General features: G+C 36.2%; 1 protein-coding gene across 2 annotated transcripts in view; it reads left to right on the top strand.

The window, feature by feature from the left end:
• The window catches only part of oxct1a (3-oxoacid CoA transferase 1a), a 56,657-nt gene that overhangs the window by 2,104 nt on the left and 36,182 nt on the right, over window positions 1-18,371 (top strand). For both annotated transcript variants that reach the window (XM_048209578.1, XM_048209579.1), the window contains 5 exons: window positions 249-339; window positions 7,327-7,462; window positions 7,629-7,778; window positions 7,930-8,036; window positions 9,530-9,590. In XM_048209578.1, coding sequence (XP_048065535.1) covers window positions 249-339; window positions 7,327-7,462; window positions 7,629-7,778; window positions 7,930-8,036; window positions 9,530-9,590 — 545 coding nt within the window. The remainder of the gene's footprint in view (window positions 1-248; window positions 340-7,326; window positions 7,463-7,628; window positions 7,779-7,929; window positions 8,037-9,529; window positions 9,591-18,371) is intronic.

The following is an 18,371-nucleotide window of genomic DNA, read 5'->3' as shown; positions in this document are numbered from 1 at the left end:
AAATATATATCTTGATAAATAAATCTTAATTTCCTTTAAAAAAATCTTATTGATCCCAAACTTTTGTACATTATATTATATTATATTATATTATATTATATTATATTACTTTTAATACTATGTTTAATGATTATATTATCCTTTGGTCTGTACACAACAACATTTATTGACATCTCCCTGATAAATGGCTGAGGAGGTAAGGTCAGCAAGTATTTTTTAAATTCTTTACTATCTCTCCTCATTCACAGGTTTTGGCCTATGTGGTATTCCAGAGAACCTGATAAACAGTTTGTTGAAGACAGGAGTGAAGAGCCTGACCGCAGTCAGCAATAATGCAGGGTAAGCCTTTGTAGAAGTAAACAACAGCTTAAACCCAGCCAAAAGCAGTAACTGGACTGAACTCGACCATCTTTATATTTGTACCCCACCAATATGCCTAACATTGAACTTCTGTACTTCCTGACACATGCAAACGACAAAAACAGCGTATACTGAAGTATTAAAACCAAGAAATGTCAAGAACTAACGGTAAAAGATTAATGCGTCACATAGCCCATGATTGTGTAAAAGTCTGAGCATAATCAGAAAGTATACTTCTGTGACTTGAGATTTAAATCCATTTGGAGAAATTTGAGAGATGGCAAAATAACAAAAACAATCGCAGTCACTCTAAACAACATGTGAGCTCACTGAGTACAGCTCCATAACATCAATTATCCCCTAGTTGTCATTAAAAGAATTTGTCACTTCAAGGGATAGTTCACCCAAAAGTCTTCACTAACTCACCCTCATGTTGTTCCAAACCTGTACGAGTTTCTTTCTTCTGTTGAACACAAAAGAAGATATTTTAAAGAGTGTTCGTAACCAGACAGTTGACAGTAGCTATTGACTTCAATAGTATTTTTGTTTTTCCTACTATGAAAGTCAAAGGCTGCCATTAACTGTTTAATTACTAACATTCTTTAGAATATCTTCTTTTGTGTTCAACAGAAGAAAGAAACTCATACAGGTTTGGAACAACATGAGGGTGAGTAAATGAAGACGAAATTTTCATTTTGGGTGAACTATTCCTTTAAATGACAATGAGAATGTGTGCGCAACTGACCGCAAATAGAAAGAGATTACCAGTATGACCAAGTCTAATCTGCAAGTTGGTCTAGACCTACTGGTAAATACAGAACACAGCGTGCACAGGTAGATCAATGATAAAGATTCCTTCTTAGAAAGAGTAAATGTTTTCTAAATGGCTAGTTATACAGTCTATTTACTGTCTTATTGGACATTGACGTTTAGTTTATTGCTGCTATGTTGCAGCTGCTCTGAACATGTGACTTGATGCTGATCTATGTATAGGCTTTTCTGTGCTGGCATTGTCCCAGGTTGGTTGTCTATGACTATATCATTGCGTAATCTCTGAAAGTGGGCCAGTTATGTTATTTTGAGTTTTTTATATTTCCATCGTGACCAGTGAGTGACGCCAGTGTGGGTTGCTGCTGAAGATGGTCGAAGAAATCCATTCTAATCATTCTAGTTAGGCTACTCTGTGTATGTTAAATATGCCAACAAAGTAATTGTGTTTTTTTTTTTTTTTACACCATTTATTGAAGTCAACTCCTTTGTAACAGAATACAGACTTCCCAAACTCATAAAAGTACCCTTTTAATTCAGTACATCTGGCTTTTTTCCAGAGTTAGTTTTTGGAAAACCTCAAGGGAAGTTTTGACCTGTTTTAGATAGAAAGTTCCCCACCGACTTCCTTCTTGAAGTTTATTTCCTTGCATCTTACAGTTTGAAGCCTGCTGTTCTTGAATGCATTGTTTGTTGTAACTTGTTCTGTGAGTTCTGAATCTCTGTGGTAAAAAGTTTTTGGTCTACCACAGAAAGACTGCTCAGAGACTGAAATATGAAACCAGCATCACAGCAGTGTTTGGCATTAGCATGCATGTGTTGCTTGCACAGGAGGACACAGGGCCTCATTCACTAAGCATGTGATGTGAATGCACAAATTTGTGCATGAAATCTGCATACAAAAGTTTTCACGAACAAATGATAATTCACCAAAAACTTTACTAATATTTTTTTTTAATTTACAAAAAAAATAGGAAGAACTGAAACCATATATATCTTATCACGATTATGTTATGTTGTGAAGTTGTTATATTATAAATGAATAAACAATACAATTTAATTTCATCTTAAATATATTTAATATACTGTGAAAGAGTAAGAAAAGCTGCGATATAGCTTCAGCTGCAAGGTTTCTCTGAATAAAGCAGCATACAGTATATACGCATATGTACAGCTGGCTAATCAGAGGTCTGTAATCGGGCTTTGTATAAAATGTGTTTATTTAGTTTGAACTGGTTTTGAGAATGGCACACTTGGCATTGCTCAAGGATCTGCCAAGAGCACTTCTGCAGAAAGCAACGAAATGCTGTAACGGAAAGTTATGCGGAAAGCCCTTATATGGAGATGATTTGGGCGTGATTTATGCAAATGACTAACCTTGTGCATGGTGCCGCTCATTTAGAATACCACAAATTCACTAACATTAGAATGAGGTTAAGACCAAATTTAAGTGTGTACACACGTGTGGTGAATTAGGTAGAGATTTTTTGTGAGAAGTTCTCCTCTGCGAACAAATAAGAAATAATCCACGCAATTATTATTGAATTAACACTTTGCTCTTTTAACACGTTGCTAATTACTCAGAAAAGGTGTGCTGACTTGTTTTGAATTAGTTATTGGCCACTGTACATTTAGTTACAGATTGGTGTTATTCTAAATTGAAAGAGCTGCCACAGCCCTGCAGCAGTGTTATGTGGATAGTTATACAACAGTTCCGGTGTGGTGCTGAATTCCTACCCCTGCCAAATTATTAACCCCCTAGTATAGAGGGTATGCATCGACGTCACTTTCCCGCTGGAACGCGCTCCCTCAGCTGGACTGAGTGGTAAAAGAACCTGCTGCATGACTGGATTTAATAGGGGAAAGTGCAAAAACGCGAGTAAAACTAACGAATTACACTAAAGGTTGGAATTGAATGTGTTCCTTACAACTTGTCAAATAAATGGATATCCATGGATATTGACATGCAGCCAGGAGTCATCTTTCCTGACATTTATATGTGCCTGATTTCGACGGCGGGGAAATACATAAGCAAATCTGCCTGTGAAGATTTTATATAACTACAATATCAGTAGGTTTAAATCCGCATAATCACTTATATCAATGTTATATCATCATATTGTCCAGCCCTAAAACATAAATAGTTTTATAGTATAGTATTTGTCAGTGTTGTTTATTTAAAAACACCCAATTATGCAGAATATAAGATGGAAAATATTTAATTGATGAGTTGTCAACATAATATATAACAATACAATAATTACAGTATGATTTTACCTCAAAACCCAACAATTTGACACAAAATGAAAACTGCAATCCAATTTTCTCTGCCTGGAGTCGAGTTGTTTCTGTGAATTGCAGTGATCCATTTGCTTCTTTTTTCTGTTGCTTTCTGCAGTTTTTATATATATAACTCAGGTTTTGCGTCAAAGCTATTTGTACAGTCAATCACAAAGCTCTTTCCCGTTTTGGATGTGTTTTGTGTGTTTTTCGCGACATTCACGCTGAGAACCAATGCTGCCGCTCAGTCTTTTGCCACTCAGTGGGCGTGGCCGCAGACGTAACGGTCGATGGTGACGTCACATGCATACCCTCTATAGGTAGGTTTAGGATTAAGTGTGGGGGAGGGGTTAGGATTAGGCAATCAGATAGCGACTTCAACGAGGGGGGTAATAATTTGGCAGGGAGTTGAAATTCGGCACAACACCGGTCTTCGAGTTTGATTTGCCGAGGAGCATTCCAAGAGTGCTGATATTTAAGTTTTCTTGTATCACTGTTTGTATCACTTCGCTTGTCTGTACTTGTGCATTCCAGACAGACTGTAATTCTGTGTATTAGTGTATTGTTACTCCAGTAGATGGTGATAAGTGATTCTGTCTTTGGTTGAGTCGTTGAATCATTCATTCAACCAATTTGTTTAAAAACATTGATTCATTCAGGAACAAGGCATGTGAATGTCTGCGTCTGAAAACGCATGCTCTCTGATGTCTTTTGAATAAGTCATTATTTTACAACTGTTAAAAATGTATGTTCTATATAGTATGAATGTGTATAGTATGAATATAATCCAGACATACTACATTCGTCATGTTGTCATTGTCGCATAGTTCCGTCACTTCACTGCCATTTACAAATCCTCACCCTTGGCCTCATGGGATAGTAAAGTGTCCATTGAATGCGCACTTTGGAATCTCGTCAGAAGTAGTAGGTAATTTGGGTACGTTTTGGCTACTGTTTTATGAATGCAATGAATTCAGACATACTAGTCATTTCACATACTATTTTTTGCCTACTAGTAGAGAAGTATGCTTATTTGTATGCAGAATGTTTTATGAGTGAATCAGATAATCATTCATTTAAACAATTTTCTCACATAAATTAATTCAAGAACAAAACACTGTTGTATGTTCGGAGATACACAACAGTTTATTTTGCTTCGATTTGATTTGGTCTTTGATTTGATTTGGCAGAGCAAATATAGAACAAGTAACTGGCAACACTGTCTAAAATCTAATTAACTCACTGTTAACTTGTGTTGGGTAATATCACTTATGTTATTGTGCTTTTTATGAAATTCAGGAATCCGTTTGTTTTACCTCAGTGAATTCTAATCGCATATATGGCCTAGATAACAGCTTCTTTTATCCTTTTATATTAAAACTAGTCTCTAAGCACTAAAAAAAGACTTTGCCATTTATCTGGCAGGAGAAAAAGTGAAAAAGACACATTAGAAGGGAGTTAATGAGAACAGGGAATGACACAGTATGCGTCTAATTGCAACCTTTCTCGGTCCAGTGAATGAGTCGTGACATGAAGAGTCTGTGCTCCCTGGTGATTGAATGAACCTAGAAAATATACATGAGCCTATAAAATGTCTCTATTAATTTCATCAGACATTTCCCCCTCATGTTTCAACAGAATGCCTTTGGTTTTAACAGTGTAAAAAATGTCCAGATCTGCACTAATGCACTGACTGCCTTTAAATATGGGATAGCTGGCCAACATTTTCATACCTCAGTGCGTTTCAAGTCTTAATAAGTCATGCCATTTGTTAATGAATGACAACATCAGTTTTGAGTCACAGCTTCTGTGACTGTGCCAAGCCACCACACACACCGAATTGAGGAGGTCTGAGAGCTGTAAAACATTTCATATGTTTCTTGCAGTAAGAATTAGTTATGTGGCATTTGTGTCTGTATTCTTGCGTGTTCTGAATTTTAATGATCTGTTTGCTACAGAATGCTCATTGGACACTGGATTTGGACCAGTTTAAGGAAATAAGTGCTACTTTTCCAACAATAGTTCAACCTAAATTGGACATTGGTTTTCTGGAAATGTGTATTTGTTTGTTTGCAGTTAGACATTTTCTGAAGGTGGAGTGCCTAGTGGTTAACAATCATGATTTACAATGGAAAGTTTGAGGATTCAAACTAACTACTGTTCCAAAGTTTGATGTTAGTACATTTTTTTTTTAAAGAAGAAACTAATACTTTTATTCAGAAAGGATGCATTAAATTGTTAAAAAGTGACTGTAAAGACATTTTATGTTACAAAAAACTTCAAAAAAAATTCTACTCATCAAAGAATCCTGAAAAATGCTTTACAGTATCCACAAAAATATTAAAGGTGCCATCGAACGTTTTTTTACAAGATGTAATATAAGTCTAAGGTGTCCCCTGAATGTGTCTGTGAAGTTTCAGCTCAAAATACCCCATCGATTTTTTTAAATACATTTTTTTAACTGCCTATTTTGGGGCATAATTAGAAATGCGCCGATTCAGGCTGCGGCCCCTTTAATTGCTCGCTCTCTCCGCTCCCTCCCAAGCTCTCGACTCGTATCATTGCATAAACAAAGTTCACACGGCTAATATAACCCTCAAGATGGATCTTTACAAAGTGTTTGTCATGCATGCTGCATGCATACGTCGGATCAAATGAGTATAGTATTTATTTGGATGTTTACATTTGAATCTGAATGAGTTTGAGGCTATGTTCCGTGGCTAACGGCTAATGCTACACTGTTGGAGAGATTTATAAAGAATGAAGTTGTGTTTATGAATTATACAGACTGCAAGTGATTAAAAATGAAAATAGCGACGGCTCTCTTGTCTCCGCGAATACAGTAAGAAACGATGGTAACTTTAACCACATTTAACAGTACATTAGCAACATGCTAAAGAAACATTTAGAAAGACAGTTTACAAATATCACTAAAACTATCATGTTATCATGGATTATGTCAGTTATTATCGCTCCATCTGCCATTTTTTCGCTATTGTCCTTGCTTGCTTACCTAGTCTGTTATTCAGCTGTGCACAGATCCAGACGTTAATACTGCCTGCCCTTGTGTAATGCCTTGAACATGAGCTGGCATATGCAAATATTGGGGGCGTACATATTAATGATCCCGACTGTTACGTAACAGTCGGTGTTATGTTGAGATTCGCCTGTTCTTCGGAGATCTTTTAAGCAAATGAGATTTATATATGAAGGAGGAAACAATGGAGTTTGAGACTCACTGTATGTCATTTCCATGTACTGAACTCCTGTTATTTAACTATGCCAAGGTAAATTTAAGCAGCACCTTTAAGCAGCACAACTGTTTGCAATATTTATAATAATGAGAAATGTTTCTTGAGCACCAAATCAGCATATTATAATGATTTCTGTGTATTACTGTTATTACTGTTATTTATTTCTGTGTTTATTACTGTTTTTACTGTATTTTTAACCAAATAAAAGCAGCCTTGGCGAATATAAGAGAATTCTTTCAAAACCTTTTAAATCTAGCATCTTTGTCCATGGGAGGTTAGTTTGGCAGCCAGGTTGAATTGAGCCAATCACCTTGAGCTGTAAATGCCATGTGATTACTCACTCTAGAGCTGTAGGACAATGACATTGTGATATTGCCGATCTCACCACAAGTACGCACACAGTCTCATCTCTAGTGACTGTTGATCTGTGACGTCAATGATAGCAGATAAGGAAAAATATGTTTTACTCTTTATTTGAAAGGGATTCCTTTGAATAGTCATCGATGGAGAATGATCATTTTTTACAGTACAGTACACTACTAGTTGTTTTTGAATAAAGTGATAAAAGAAAGTAGTTGTGTACTGTATGCACTGAATTGGTTGAAATGTATTGCAGAAAGTCATATTTAGCTATAGTATTTGATCTTCTGTATGTTTTATACAGAGTGGATGACTTTGGCCTGGGCCTGCTCCTTCGGACCAAACAGATCAAGCGTATGATCTCATCATACGTGGGGGAGAATGTGGAGTTTGAGAGGCAGTATCTCTGTGGCGAGCTGGAGGTGGAGTTGACCCCACAGGTGAGAGAATCCTTTACCCATACCTTCAGAATAAACACTTTACCTTTGTTCTCAATGGAAAGTTTATTGCCTAGTATATGTATGCTAAAGCTGTTATAAGTACCATTATTCAAAAAAAATCCAATCAGGTAGGTTTTGTTTACCCATTGTACTCTGTTGACGGCAGGGCACGCTAGCGGAGCGGATCAGGGCCGGTGGCGCAGGTGTGCCTGCCTTCTTCACTGCCACGGGCTACGGCACACTCATCCAAGAGGGAGGCTCTCCTATCAAATACAACAAGGACGGCACCATTGCCATCGCCAGTGAACCCAGAGAGGTCAGTTGTCGCTTCTCTTCCAGTCTTACTGGGTAATGCAATCATGCAGCTGATGTCTCTGCAGATGAGGTTTGATTGCTATTAATATCTGAAGTGTGATCAGTAAAAATAGATATAGGATTCATAATGTTCTGCCACTGTCCTGTTTCAGGTGCGTGAATTTAATGGCAGGCACTTCATCATGGAAAAAGCTATCACGGGTGACTTTGCCCTGGTCAAAGCCTGGAAAGCAGACAAAGCTGGAAATATCGTCTTCAGGTACAAATGTCTTCTGAGGTTGTTCAGCCCCACTGCAGACAGACTAGAAGTTGTTTTCCTTAATCCAACAGTATCACATGGTTGATGGTTTGCCCAAACCTGAAAATAGCTCCTTTCTCTCACCTTTCTGTTTCCATTTAGCACATACCCACAGACTGTTTCAGTGAAGGCAAGGCCACATGAGACAGTTTTTGAAAAGGAGACATAAACAGTACCTTATTTTAGATAAAATTTTAAACACCGTAGACAAGGCAAACTATTAAAATGACTGTAATTTCAAACCCAGTCATTTTCATTCATTATACAACCCACAGAGAATAATGTTAAAAAAATAGTGCTAAAATACTTACAGAAGAAGAAGAAAAAAGAAAACGGTATAATAATTTTAAAAATATTCTTTTTAAATCTACTACCATTCAGAGATTTGGGGTTGGTAAGATTTTCAAAATGCTAATATTGCTAATATTACTAATAATTACTATTACTAATAATATTATTACTGTAATATCAATATTATTTCTATTTGAAATATCTCTTTTCTGTTTTAATATATTTTAAAATGTAATTTATTCTTAAAAGTATTAATTTTCAGCAACATTACTCCAATCTTTAGTCACATGATCCTTCAAAAAAACAATCTAATATGCTGATTTGGCTCTTAAGAAACATATTATTATAAATGCTAAAAACAGTTAAAGCTGCTTAATGTGTTTGTGGAAACCGTCATGCCTTTATTTCATGATTCTTTGATGAATAAAAAAAGAATAAAGTATGCCATGTAAAAAGGTTATAAATAATGTTATAAAATAGCAGTGTTATGTTGAATTTGAAAACAATAAAGATTTGAACAGTGAGGACATTATTATTGCTCATGCACATTTGCAAAGTTACATAAATTAATATGTAGTATTTTGTTTTACCACAAGGGTGCACTGTTTCCTTTTCCATAAAAATGTACTCTTCTGCTTTGGTTGAATTTTTTAGGAAGATGGCACCAATATGGATGACTTCAATAGTTGTTTTGGTTACACTTTATTTCAATAGTCCACTTTAGATATTCTACTAACTATAAGTAACTTTGCAACTACATGTCAACTAACTCTCATTAGAGTATTTGTAGGCTGTTAGGGTTAGTAGAATAAATTGACGTACTTGCAAAATTTCTTGTAGTCAGTAGAATGTCTGTTAGGAACCATCAAAATAAAAAGTTAGCAGATATTAAACAGTCTCTAATGACTGGTAGTTGACATGTAGTTGCAAAGTTACTTATAGTTAGTAGAATGTATAAAGTGGACCATCAAAATAAAGTGTAACCACTGTTTTTGACAATTCTTCTGCTCTGATTTTTAATAACTTGTCATTCTGGCTTATATTTAACCATATTTAATCATCAGTGCCTCTTAAATAGAGGAAAGAACATGCCACATCTCAGCTTTACATGTTTGAATTTGGTTTAACAGATTTTAATGCTTAGCATGTACTTTTTCTATCAGGAAAACAGCACGAAACTTCAACCAGCCAATGTGCAAGGCAGCCAAGACCACAATTGTAGAGGTAGGTGAATATCACATGACTTCTGGCCATGTGCTTCTGTCAGATCCTGCTTGAATGAATTATTACAGGTTTAAAAGCTTGTGCATATATCATGATATCCATCCTATAAATTCAATTCCCCCAACATATATCTCTTCTCCTGCATTTCATTTCATCATTGTTTTTCACACAAACACAACAAATTGTTGGTTTCATTTAGATCTTTGAAGTTTTTTCCCCCTATTCACTCCTTTTTCATTTCCTTTCTACCGAGAGCGCTTTTCAAACACTTGTCTGCATATCAAATATGCTTTTATCTAAGCCTTTGTTCAAAACACACAGCTACGAACAAAAGACTTATCAAAAGGCATTTTCATTCGCCATGAACGAACTCCATTAATTAATCTAGTCTTCCATCATCCCTATTCTTTCTCTTGCAGCCTTGGTTTGAAATGGTTTACAATGTGAAACAGTAACTACTGTATTTGAACCCTTTGAGCAGATATTTCTGTAACTAGTTTTCACCCTTCACTATCTGTCTACCAATAGTACTATCATCAGGAAGGAAGACTTTTAGCTTACTCAGATTCTTTAATTGTCTTCTCCTGCAATTGTATCGGATGCTATCAGCGCATTAGAGCTTTTATTTGTCTGGTTTTAAATCTTTATTGTAGCTATACAGCAATATGAGCAGTTATTAGTGGCCAGTATCATCTGACAATACGGTTATTGCAGTCCCACTAAAGATAAGCTATCAGTTCACCGAACACACGGTAATGGTTAAAGGCCTTTTTCAATGTTTGTGCATCTGGCGAGGAAAGCCATCCTGCTAGGAGAATGAATCAGTTGGCTGAGTGCTGAGCAACAGTGTGTATCTTGCATTCTGCCTCTGTTTGACTGGTTAAGATGTTGTTTGTGGTGCCAACCCTTCAGCTTTCGCAGCAGGGACTCAGAATAAAGATTGACTCACTGCCATCCCTATTGTCTGGGGATGAGAAAAGAAAACAGTCATCTGGTTTACTACAGGTGTCGTGTCTGTCTCATCTGTTTTAAAAGGTTTACTGGAGAGGTCTATTTATGTACACTACAATGTTTAGGGTCAGTAAGATTTTTTTTTTTTTTTTTTTTAAGAAAATTCATATGCTTTTATTCAGCAAGGGCACATTAAATTGATCCAAAGTGACGGGAAAGACATTTATAATGTTACAAAAGTTTTTTATTTCAAATATCTTCTGAACATTCTACTCTTTCTATTAAATATAACAATCTAACAGCCCTATTTCTTGGAGGAAAACATAGGGCTGTTAAAGGTGCTATAGAGGATGTTTTGTTTTATACATTTTTGCAATATTACTTGAAACTGTCTTTACTAACTGATAAAAGACTATTTATTAGGTGCACTGAAAGGAATAATATTAATATACATCATCTGTGCACTTGTGAGAGACGTGCACGGATTGGCCCTCTGGCTTGTCAATCACTGCCATGATTGGCCAAGAGGGCCAATCCGCACACGTCTCTCACAAGGAACGTAATGGCGGTGATTGACAAGCCAGAGGGCCAATCGTTTATGCGATGATCACACAAACGATTGGCTGATGTTTTTAAGGCCCTACCTCGTGCACAGATGATGTATATTAATATTATTCCTTTCAGTGCACCTAATAAATAGTCTTTTATCAGTTAGTAAAGACAGTTTCAAGTAATATTGCAAAAATGTATAAAACAAAACATCTTCTATAGCACCTTTAATATATGTTCATTTACAACAATTATTAAAACAACTGTTATATGAATAATATTATAATCCTGTTATGATTTTATTGTTTTAATTGTTTATATTAACAATGATGGTATTATTATTAATATGCAATTGGAATTATATTACCCGTATTGTTCTGAATATAAGAGGACCCTGATTATAAGATGAACCACATCCCCCCCACATTTTTTTTTTCTTATTTCTTCAAGATGTACCTTTTGGGAAAGGGCTTTGTGAAGACCAAATCCTGTCTTTTGCATAATCATTTTCATACACTGTAAAAAAAAAATATTTTCATGATTTATCACAACATTTCTTCTTTTGTCAAATCAACTTAATTAATGTGGTTCAGATAACATAATATTTTGAGTTTCTGTTGATTAAACCAATCGGCTTCATTGTATTAACTCACATTTTTAATTTCAATGAACTCAAAATTTTAAGGCAACCAGGTAACTTACTTTTTTAAGTTAAACCTACAATTCTTTTTTACAGTGTATGGCATATTTTTCATATTTTAATTTTTGTACTGAAAGTATGGTAAAAACTGGTAAAATGGACCTCAATCACATTTAAAAATAAACACTTTATGGCATACCATAAAAATAACCTGTAGTCCATCTAAATTTAATAACAGTTAGGCTATCCATCTCATTGTGAAAACCATGTAGCCTACCAAAATTTCATTAACAGTATAAGTGAAATATTATTGTAGTCTTGAGAAAAGAAAAAAACACTCTAGATGACATAAAACAGTAGTGCAATAAACAATATAGCGCTGAAAAGACAGCGGTTTATCCCTGAAGTCGAAGGGCAAGTGCTGGGCAAGACTTGTTCTGCGGCGTAGTGCTAATCCGCTTTGCCGCATCATTCTTCTGCACCAGCCAAGGCTGGCTTTGAACTCGCTGGTGGGTACGTTCAGCTCTTTGGCGATATCCAGTGCCTTCAGCTGAATGATGGGTCTGGTTATGGGCAGCTCCATTTTTCTTTTTCTTGGCTACTTACTGACACACTAGCCTGTCAATTTCTTCGAAGTGGCTGCTTTTAGGACCGCGCTAAGCTTTTCTTTGACTGTTAGCATATTTAAAACCATCTTCTAACATTACACTCTGATACACCGTATTTCTTGGCTGCTTAAGAGTTGTTTGATGTCTCCACTTCCTTTATCACCATGAGCTTAAACTTTGAATTATAACCTTTCCTCAGTTGCTGGGTCACTTGCCCGACTTTTGAACCACTTTCTTCTGGATGGTCATTCACCATCATGTACTTCCCTGGCACTGTAAAATATCGGTAGTTTCAGTCCCGGGGGGTACACTTTTTTTTTAACACCTATTTGGCATTACCTATTGGTGCGAATTAATAAAATACAGTTGGAGCAAACTGCTGTTACAGGCAGCATTAACATTACCTCTGTTCTTCTGTGATGTCTTTTTAATGCTTTACTTGTCTGCAAAAATGTTTTTGAACTATCTTCATTTGGGGCTTTTCAGCAAATATTTATATGCATTTAATTGTCATTTATTAATAAATGATATAATTAATTTGATTAGATTTTTAATCGATTGTAGACATAAAAGTTATACTAAATTACTACAGTGGAAATCTTGTGCAAATGCATTTTGAGAGTATAGTGGTTATGACCCAGTTTTTGCACGTACATCTCTTTTCCCAGACAGAACCATCCTGTTACCTGCATATAAAATCATCCTTACAGTCCATGATAAGCTTATTACGGAGTGCTTGATTGGAACCAGCTTAAACTCTATCCCATGTTTTACTTCAAAGAGACTGTCATTTGGTTTGGCCCTTCACCTGTATTCCCTTGCCTTTTTTGTGTGTTTTCATATGTTATTTTTCTGTGGAGTACACTACATTTTATAGCTTCAGCATTTACTTTTTCTAAAATAGCCGAGGCCATATTTAGCTGCGTAGAAGGGAGACAGTGTTTTATGATCATCGAGTTATAATCTGCCAAAAGCAGCAGCCATGTTGAATTATTTCCTCTCAATTGGCTGGCTGATGAGGCTTGCCAATGCCTCAGCGTTTCGAGAGAAGCATTCCTGTTGCCTGTCAGAGCCAGGCGCTGGAAGTACTGATGCCACTGGAGGAAACAGACACCTTATTTCCTCTCGTTATAAAACAGACCACGTTCCAATTAACAGGATATCTGATAGCTGTGTGTCTATAAAGCTGCTATTTTCCTAATGAATTAAAAAGAACTGATCATTAGCATTAACCAAAGGAAATGCAGATTGCCAAAAAAATAATAATAAAGCAGGCGAAATCGATTCGGCCAACCGGTTGCCAGGCGACAGAAGCCTGCACAGCAGATCTGTGGCATATTCCAGTTATCCTGTTATCGCAGGTACAATGAGGCCCAGAGCATTGTGGGATGCGGAGGGCAGTTGGTTCAAACAAGGCCGTGTTTGCTAGTCACATCGGTTGTAAAGGTACCGATCTGTTCTTTTTCAAATTTTATTGAAACGACAGGTTGCATGAAATGGGTTTTCCAGGATGGGGCTAATTGGTTATTGATGAAATTCGTCCTCAAAGGTATTATCTCTCCTCCTCCCTCTGTCCAATTTCAAAACGCTGATTATCCTTTTGGTTTGTTGCACATAAATTACCAGTGTGACAGCTGGGGCGTTGTGAGCGAGATCAGGGATATTGCAAAATGTGAAGCCAGTAAATCGTAGTGTTGAATTTTCAATCCTATTTCAATCAAATAACCTCCTAGGATAATATTTGATTATTTGTTTGTTAAGATTTTCTGTTATTATTCTGCATATTTACTGGATAGGACCAGGGTGCGAATTGCATAATGTCTTTTGGGGGGGGGGTTATATTTCCAAAGTTACTAGCCACTCACTGGGCCCATGTCACTGGGCCCAATTTTGACATCGATACCATGGGGAAAAACTGCCATATAGATATTTTTAAATTTTATCTCATAGTTTGGCAACAGGAATATTAGGCTGCTGTCACTTTAAGACCTAACACATGGATCCATTATACTGTTACACATTTTTCTCTCAACTATTTACATTCACTTAAAACATAACTGACTGTGTTTATGTGAATATTTGACATTATTTTGTGTGTATTTGACTGTTTAAGCGCAATAAGGAGCTAAAAAGAACTCAATTTTGTACTGAGAGGTGGATTTATGTGCACACTTTGGGTTTGGGAACAAAATCTGCAGGAATGAGTGAAATTATGTGAAATATGTGCGATACCACGCCGAAATTCAAACCGTGTAACACCATAAATATTCACCCGGAGCAATTGAAAGGGGGAGGAGAGGTGGGGTTTTGTCAACTTGCTGTCAGAGAGATGAGAGAGCGAGCTATTCTGCAGAAAATTAGTATTAGAAGTGTTTCATATATTTCAGTATTTTATAGCGTATTTAAAGGGTTGGTTCACCCAAAAATGAAACTTCTGTCATTAAAGGTGCCCTAGAATTAAAAATTGAATTTATCTTGGCATAGTTAAATAACAAAAGTTCAGTACATGGAAATGACATACAGTGAGTCTCAAACACCGTTGTTTCCTCCTCCTTATATAAATCTCATTTGTTTAAAAGACCTCCGAAGAACAGGCGAATCTCAACATAACACATAACAGTCGGGATCATTAATATGTACGCCCCCAATATTTGCATATGCCAGCTCATATTCAAGGCATTACACAAGGGCAGGCAGTATTAACGTCTGGATGTGCACAGCTGAATCATCAGACTAGGTAAGCAAGCAAGGACAATAGCGAAAAATGGCAGATGGAGTGATAATAACTGAAATGATCCATGATATCATGATATTTTTAGTGATATTTGTAAATTGCCTTTCTAAATGTTTCGTTAGCATGTTGCTAATGTACTGTTAAATGTGGTTAAAGTTACCATCGTTTCTTACTGTATTCACGGAGACAAGACTGTCGTTATTTTCATTTTTAAACACTTGCAGTCTGTATAATTCATAAACACAACTTCATTCTTTATAAATCTCTCCAACAGTGTGTAATGTTAGCTTTAGCCACAGAGCACTATCAAACTCATTCAGAATCAAATGTAAACATCCAAATAAATACCATACTTACGTGATTAGACATGCTGCATGATGAACACTTTGTAAAGATCCATTTTGAGGGTTATATTAGCTGTGTGAACTGTGTTTATGCTGTTCAAGGCAAGCACGAGCTCCGGGGGAGGGGAGCACAAGATTTAAAGGGGCCATGCAGCCTGAATCGGCGCATATTTAATGATGCCCCAAAATAGGCAATTAAAAAAATGAATAAAAAAAAAATCTATGGGGTATTTTGAGCTGAAACTTCAGACACATTCAGGGGACACCTTAGACTTATATTACATATTTTAAAAAGACGTTCTACGGCACCTTTAAGCATTCACCCTCAAATTTCCCAAATTCACACGAAATTTCATTATTTGGGTGAACTAACCCTTTAAGTCTACTGCTCAGGTAATGTTAATGGTATGACTCATTTCCAATTTAAAATCAGTCAGAGCTAGAAATGTGTCTTCATATTTACAGGTAAAGCTTCATATTACGGTTAGACTACTTTCTTTGAACCCACCCCCCTTCAGGGGGGATCACGCTTTCTTTAGGGGGGTCAGACCCCCCTGTAATTTGCGCCAAGGATAGGACCCTGAAAGGCTAATTTAGGCTATATTAAATTTTAAGTTCACTCAAAAATGATACCTTCTGTCATTATTTACTCTTGTTTTTTAAGATCTGTATGACTTGGAGACATTTTGAACAAGGTACATGGTTGCTCTTTTTAATACAATTATAATTATCTTTCATTTTACCTTTCAATGTTTCAAAAGGACACTAAAACACCAAAAGTATTATAACTTTGTCATGTTAATTTATTTAAAGGCTGAATTCTGTTTTATCAAGGATGTTGGCGTAGATTCATTTCATGAAAATGTGCTACATGTTGATAAATACCTTTTTTAAAACTAACCTGTGTCTTTAGAGGCCCCCTTCTCTTCAGTTGGTGCATATTCCCCTCAAGGGCCACTTGAATGAAGTGGTAATTGTATTTAGCTTCGGGTTGGCGGCCCCTCAAGGTGTATGCTGCTGATAGGCTGGGTTTCCTCTAACATACTCATACTGAGCTGAAACTTGCTTCAAAAACACCTGGAGAGGAGGAAGGAAAGAAGAAATATGTTTGTTTTAAACACTTTATAAAGTAGACAAGACTGTAACTACTACACAATTCTATCCTCAGTATATTTAAACATACCTTTTTTTTTGTTTATTGGAAAATGTCACGTTGTTAGCTGAGTGCTGTTCATGCCTTCGTTGGATGTTTGGATTTGTCTCATCATGCTTACTGACACAAAGCCTAACTATTTTTTGAAGATTACCGTTTATTCGTGTGGCGTCTGTTGCTTATGCTTGGCACTTGATGTGAAGTGAGACGTGTAAAAATAAACACGTAATAATTTTTAGCTACCTGCCTGATTCAAAGCGATATGTAAAATACACTCACTTCATGTTTCTGATCGAGACACACTAACTGTTTCATAACAACATGTACCCATCAGCTTCTGCAGATTTAACCGGCTTTGACAAGGCTCACAGTCCAAAAAAAGAACAAACCCATGAAAAAAAAGGCTTCTCTGTATCCCTCAAGGATTTTGTATCCCTGTTTTCCTTCTTTCTAGGTGACATCAAGCTTATTTTCATTCCCATTGAAGACCAAATGCTGCTTCAAAGGAAGACATGTCAATATCTGAGTGTATTTATAGATAATATATGATGTATAGTATCATGATATCTATACGATATGTAATCATATAGTTATATTTAAAAAAAAAAAAAAAAAAATTGGCAAAAGCCTTTTCCTTATTTATATTACTAATATAATATAAACCAATTAATATTATTGATATTAACTTACTAATATTATAACACTATAATAATGCTTGATGTACAACATTTTTAGAATATCATAATATAAAGCAGTAAAAACATTCCCTTTTCACAGTATGAATTAAAATACTTATGAAATATATGTAAATGCAGAAATATAAAACAGTATATATGCAAACATAATATGCATATTATAACATACCTGTATATGTAATGTAAAGCAATATTCACCTCTCTTATTGTCACTTTAATTGATGTTAACCAAAAAATTAAAATTTTCATTTGTTCAAACAAATGATATTTTTTTTGTATTAACAGCATGCAGATTTGAACCAGTATGAGGTAAATAATGGCAGATTTTTCATTTTTTGGATGTACTGTTCCTTTAACCCATGTGCTATCTGTTTGTATCCTACTGTATATGGTAACTGTGTACATAAAGGGTTAATAAGACACAGAACTCTCCAGAGAAAGTGTTGCTAACTCCATATTTCATTTTGTGCTCTGCATTAAACCCTTAGGCCGTCTGGAAGCCTGATCCCTTCAATCACTCACTGCCCTGCATTGCCCGGGCTAGTGATAAAAAGGCAAATGCCACCAGCGGTAACCATGACAACAGCAACACCGCTCAATCTAGGCTCATCTTTTTGCCCTCTCTAACGGTGCCGCATGTAGATGACACAGTTGTTATATGCACCAATTTCAGGAAATGTCCCTTTATGCTGGATGCGCAAGCGTATTGGATCTGACAACTAAAGTCATGCCGGTGTGCTTGTGCGGTCTGTAGAATACTTTTGATGCCTGGCTTTTGTTGTCTGTTTGTGCACATCTGCAGGGCTTAAACGTGCTTTGGGCGCATTGATTTGGTTCTTGGCGAAGTGTGTTTTCTCCCCTGAGCCTTTATCTGAGCCTCAGATTTTTGTTCAGTATTTTAAGAGCTTATTTTTGGTCCTTAAAGGAGTGCTAAGCCGCTCTCTGAGCTCTCAGTGGCGCTATCTGCGTGTGGGGCTTTGTGCTGTTATCACACACACCACCAGAACAAGTACAACAGCAAAATTCAACCCGGGAGGATGCGGATGAAAATGTTTTTGCAACATGAGACATAGTTACTGATCACAAAGTTCATCAAAAAATCAAAAT

This window comes from Megalobrama amblycephala, linkage group LG12, assembly GCF_018812025.1.
Source record: "Megalobrama amblycephala isolate DHTTF-2021 linkage group LG12, ASM1881202v1, whole genome shotgun sequence".
NCBI classification, from domain to species: domain Eukaryota; kingdom Metazoa; phylum Chordata; class Actinopteri; order Cypriniformes; family Xenocyprididae; genus Megalobrama; species Megalobrama amblycephala.
This window is presented reverse-complemented; position numbering and strand designations above follow the sequence as displayed.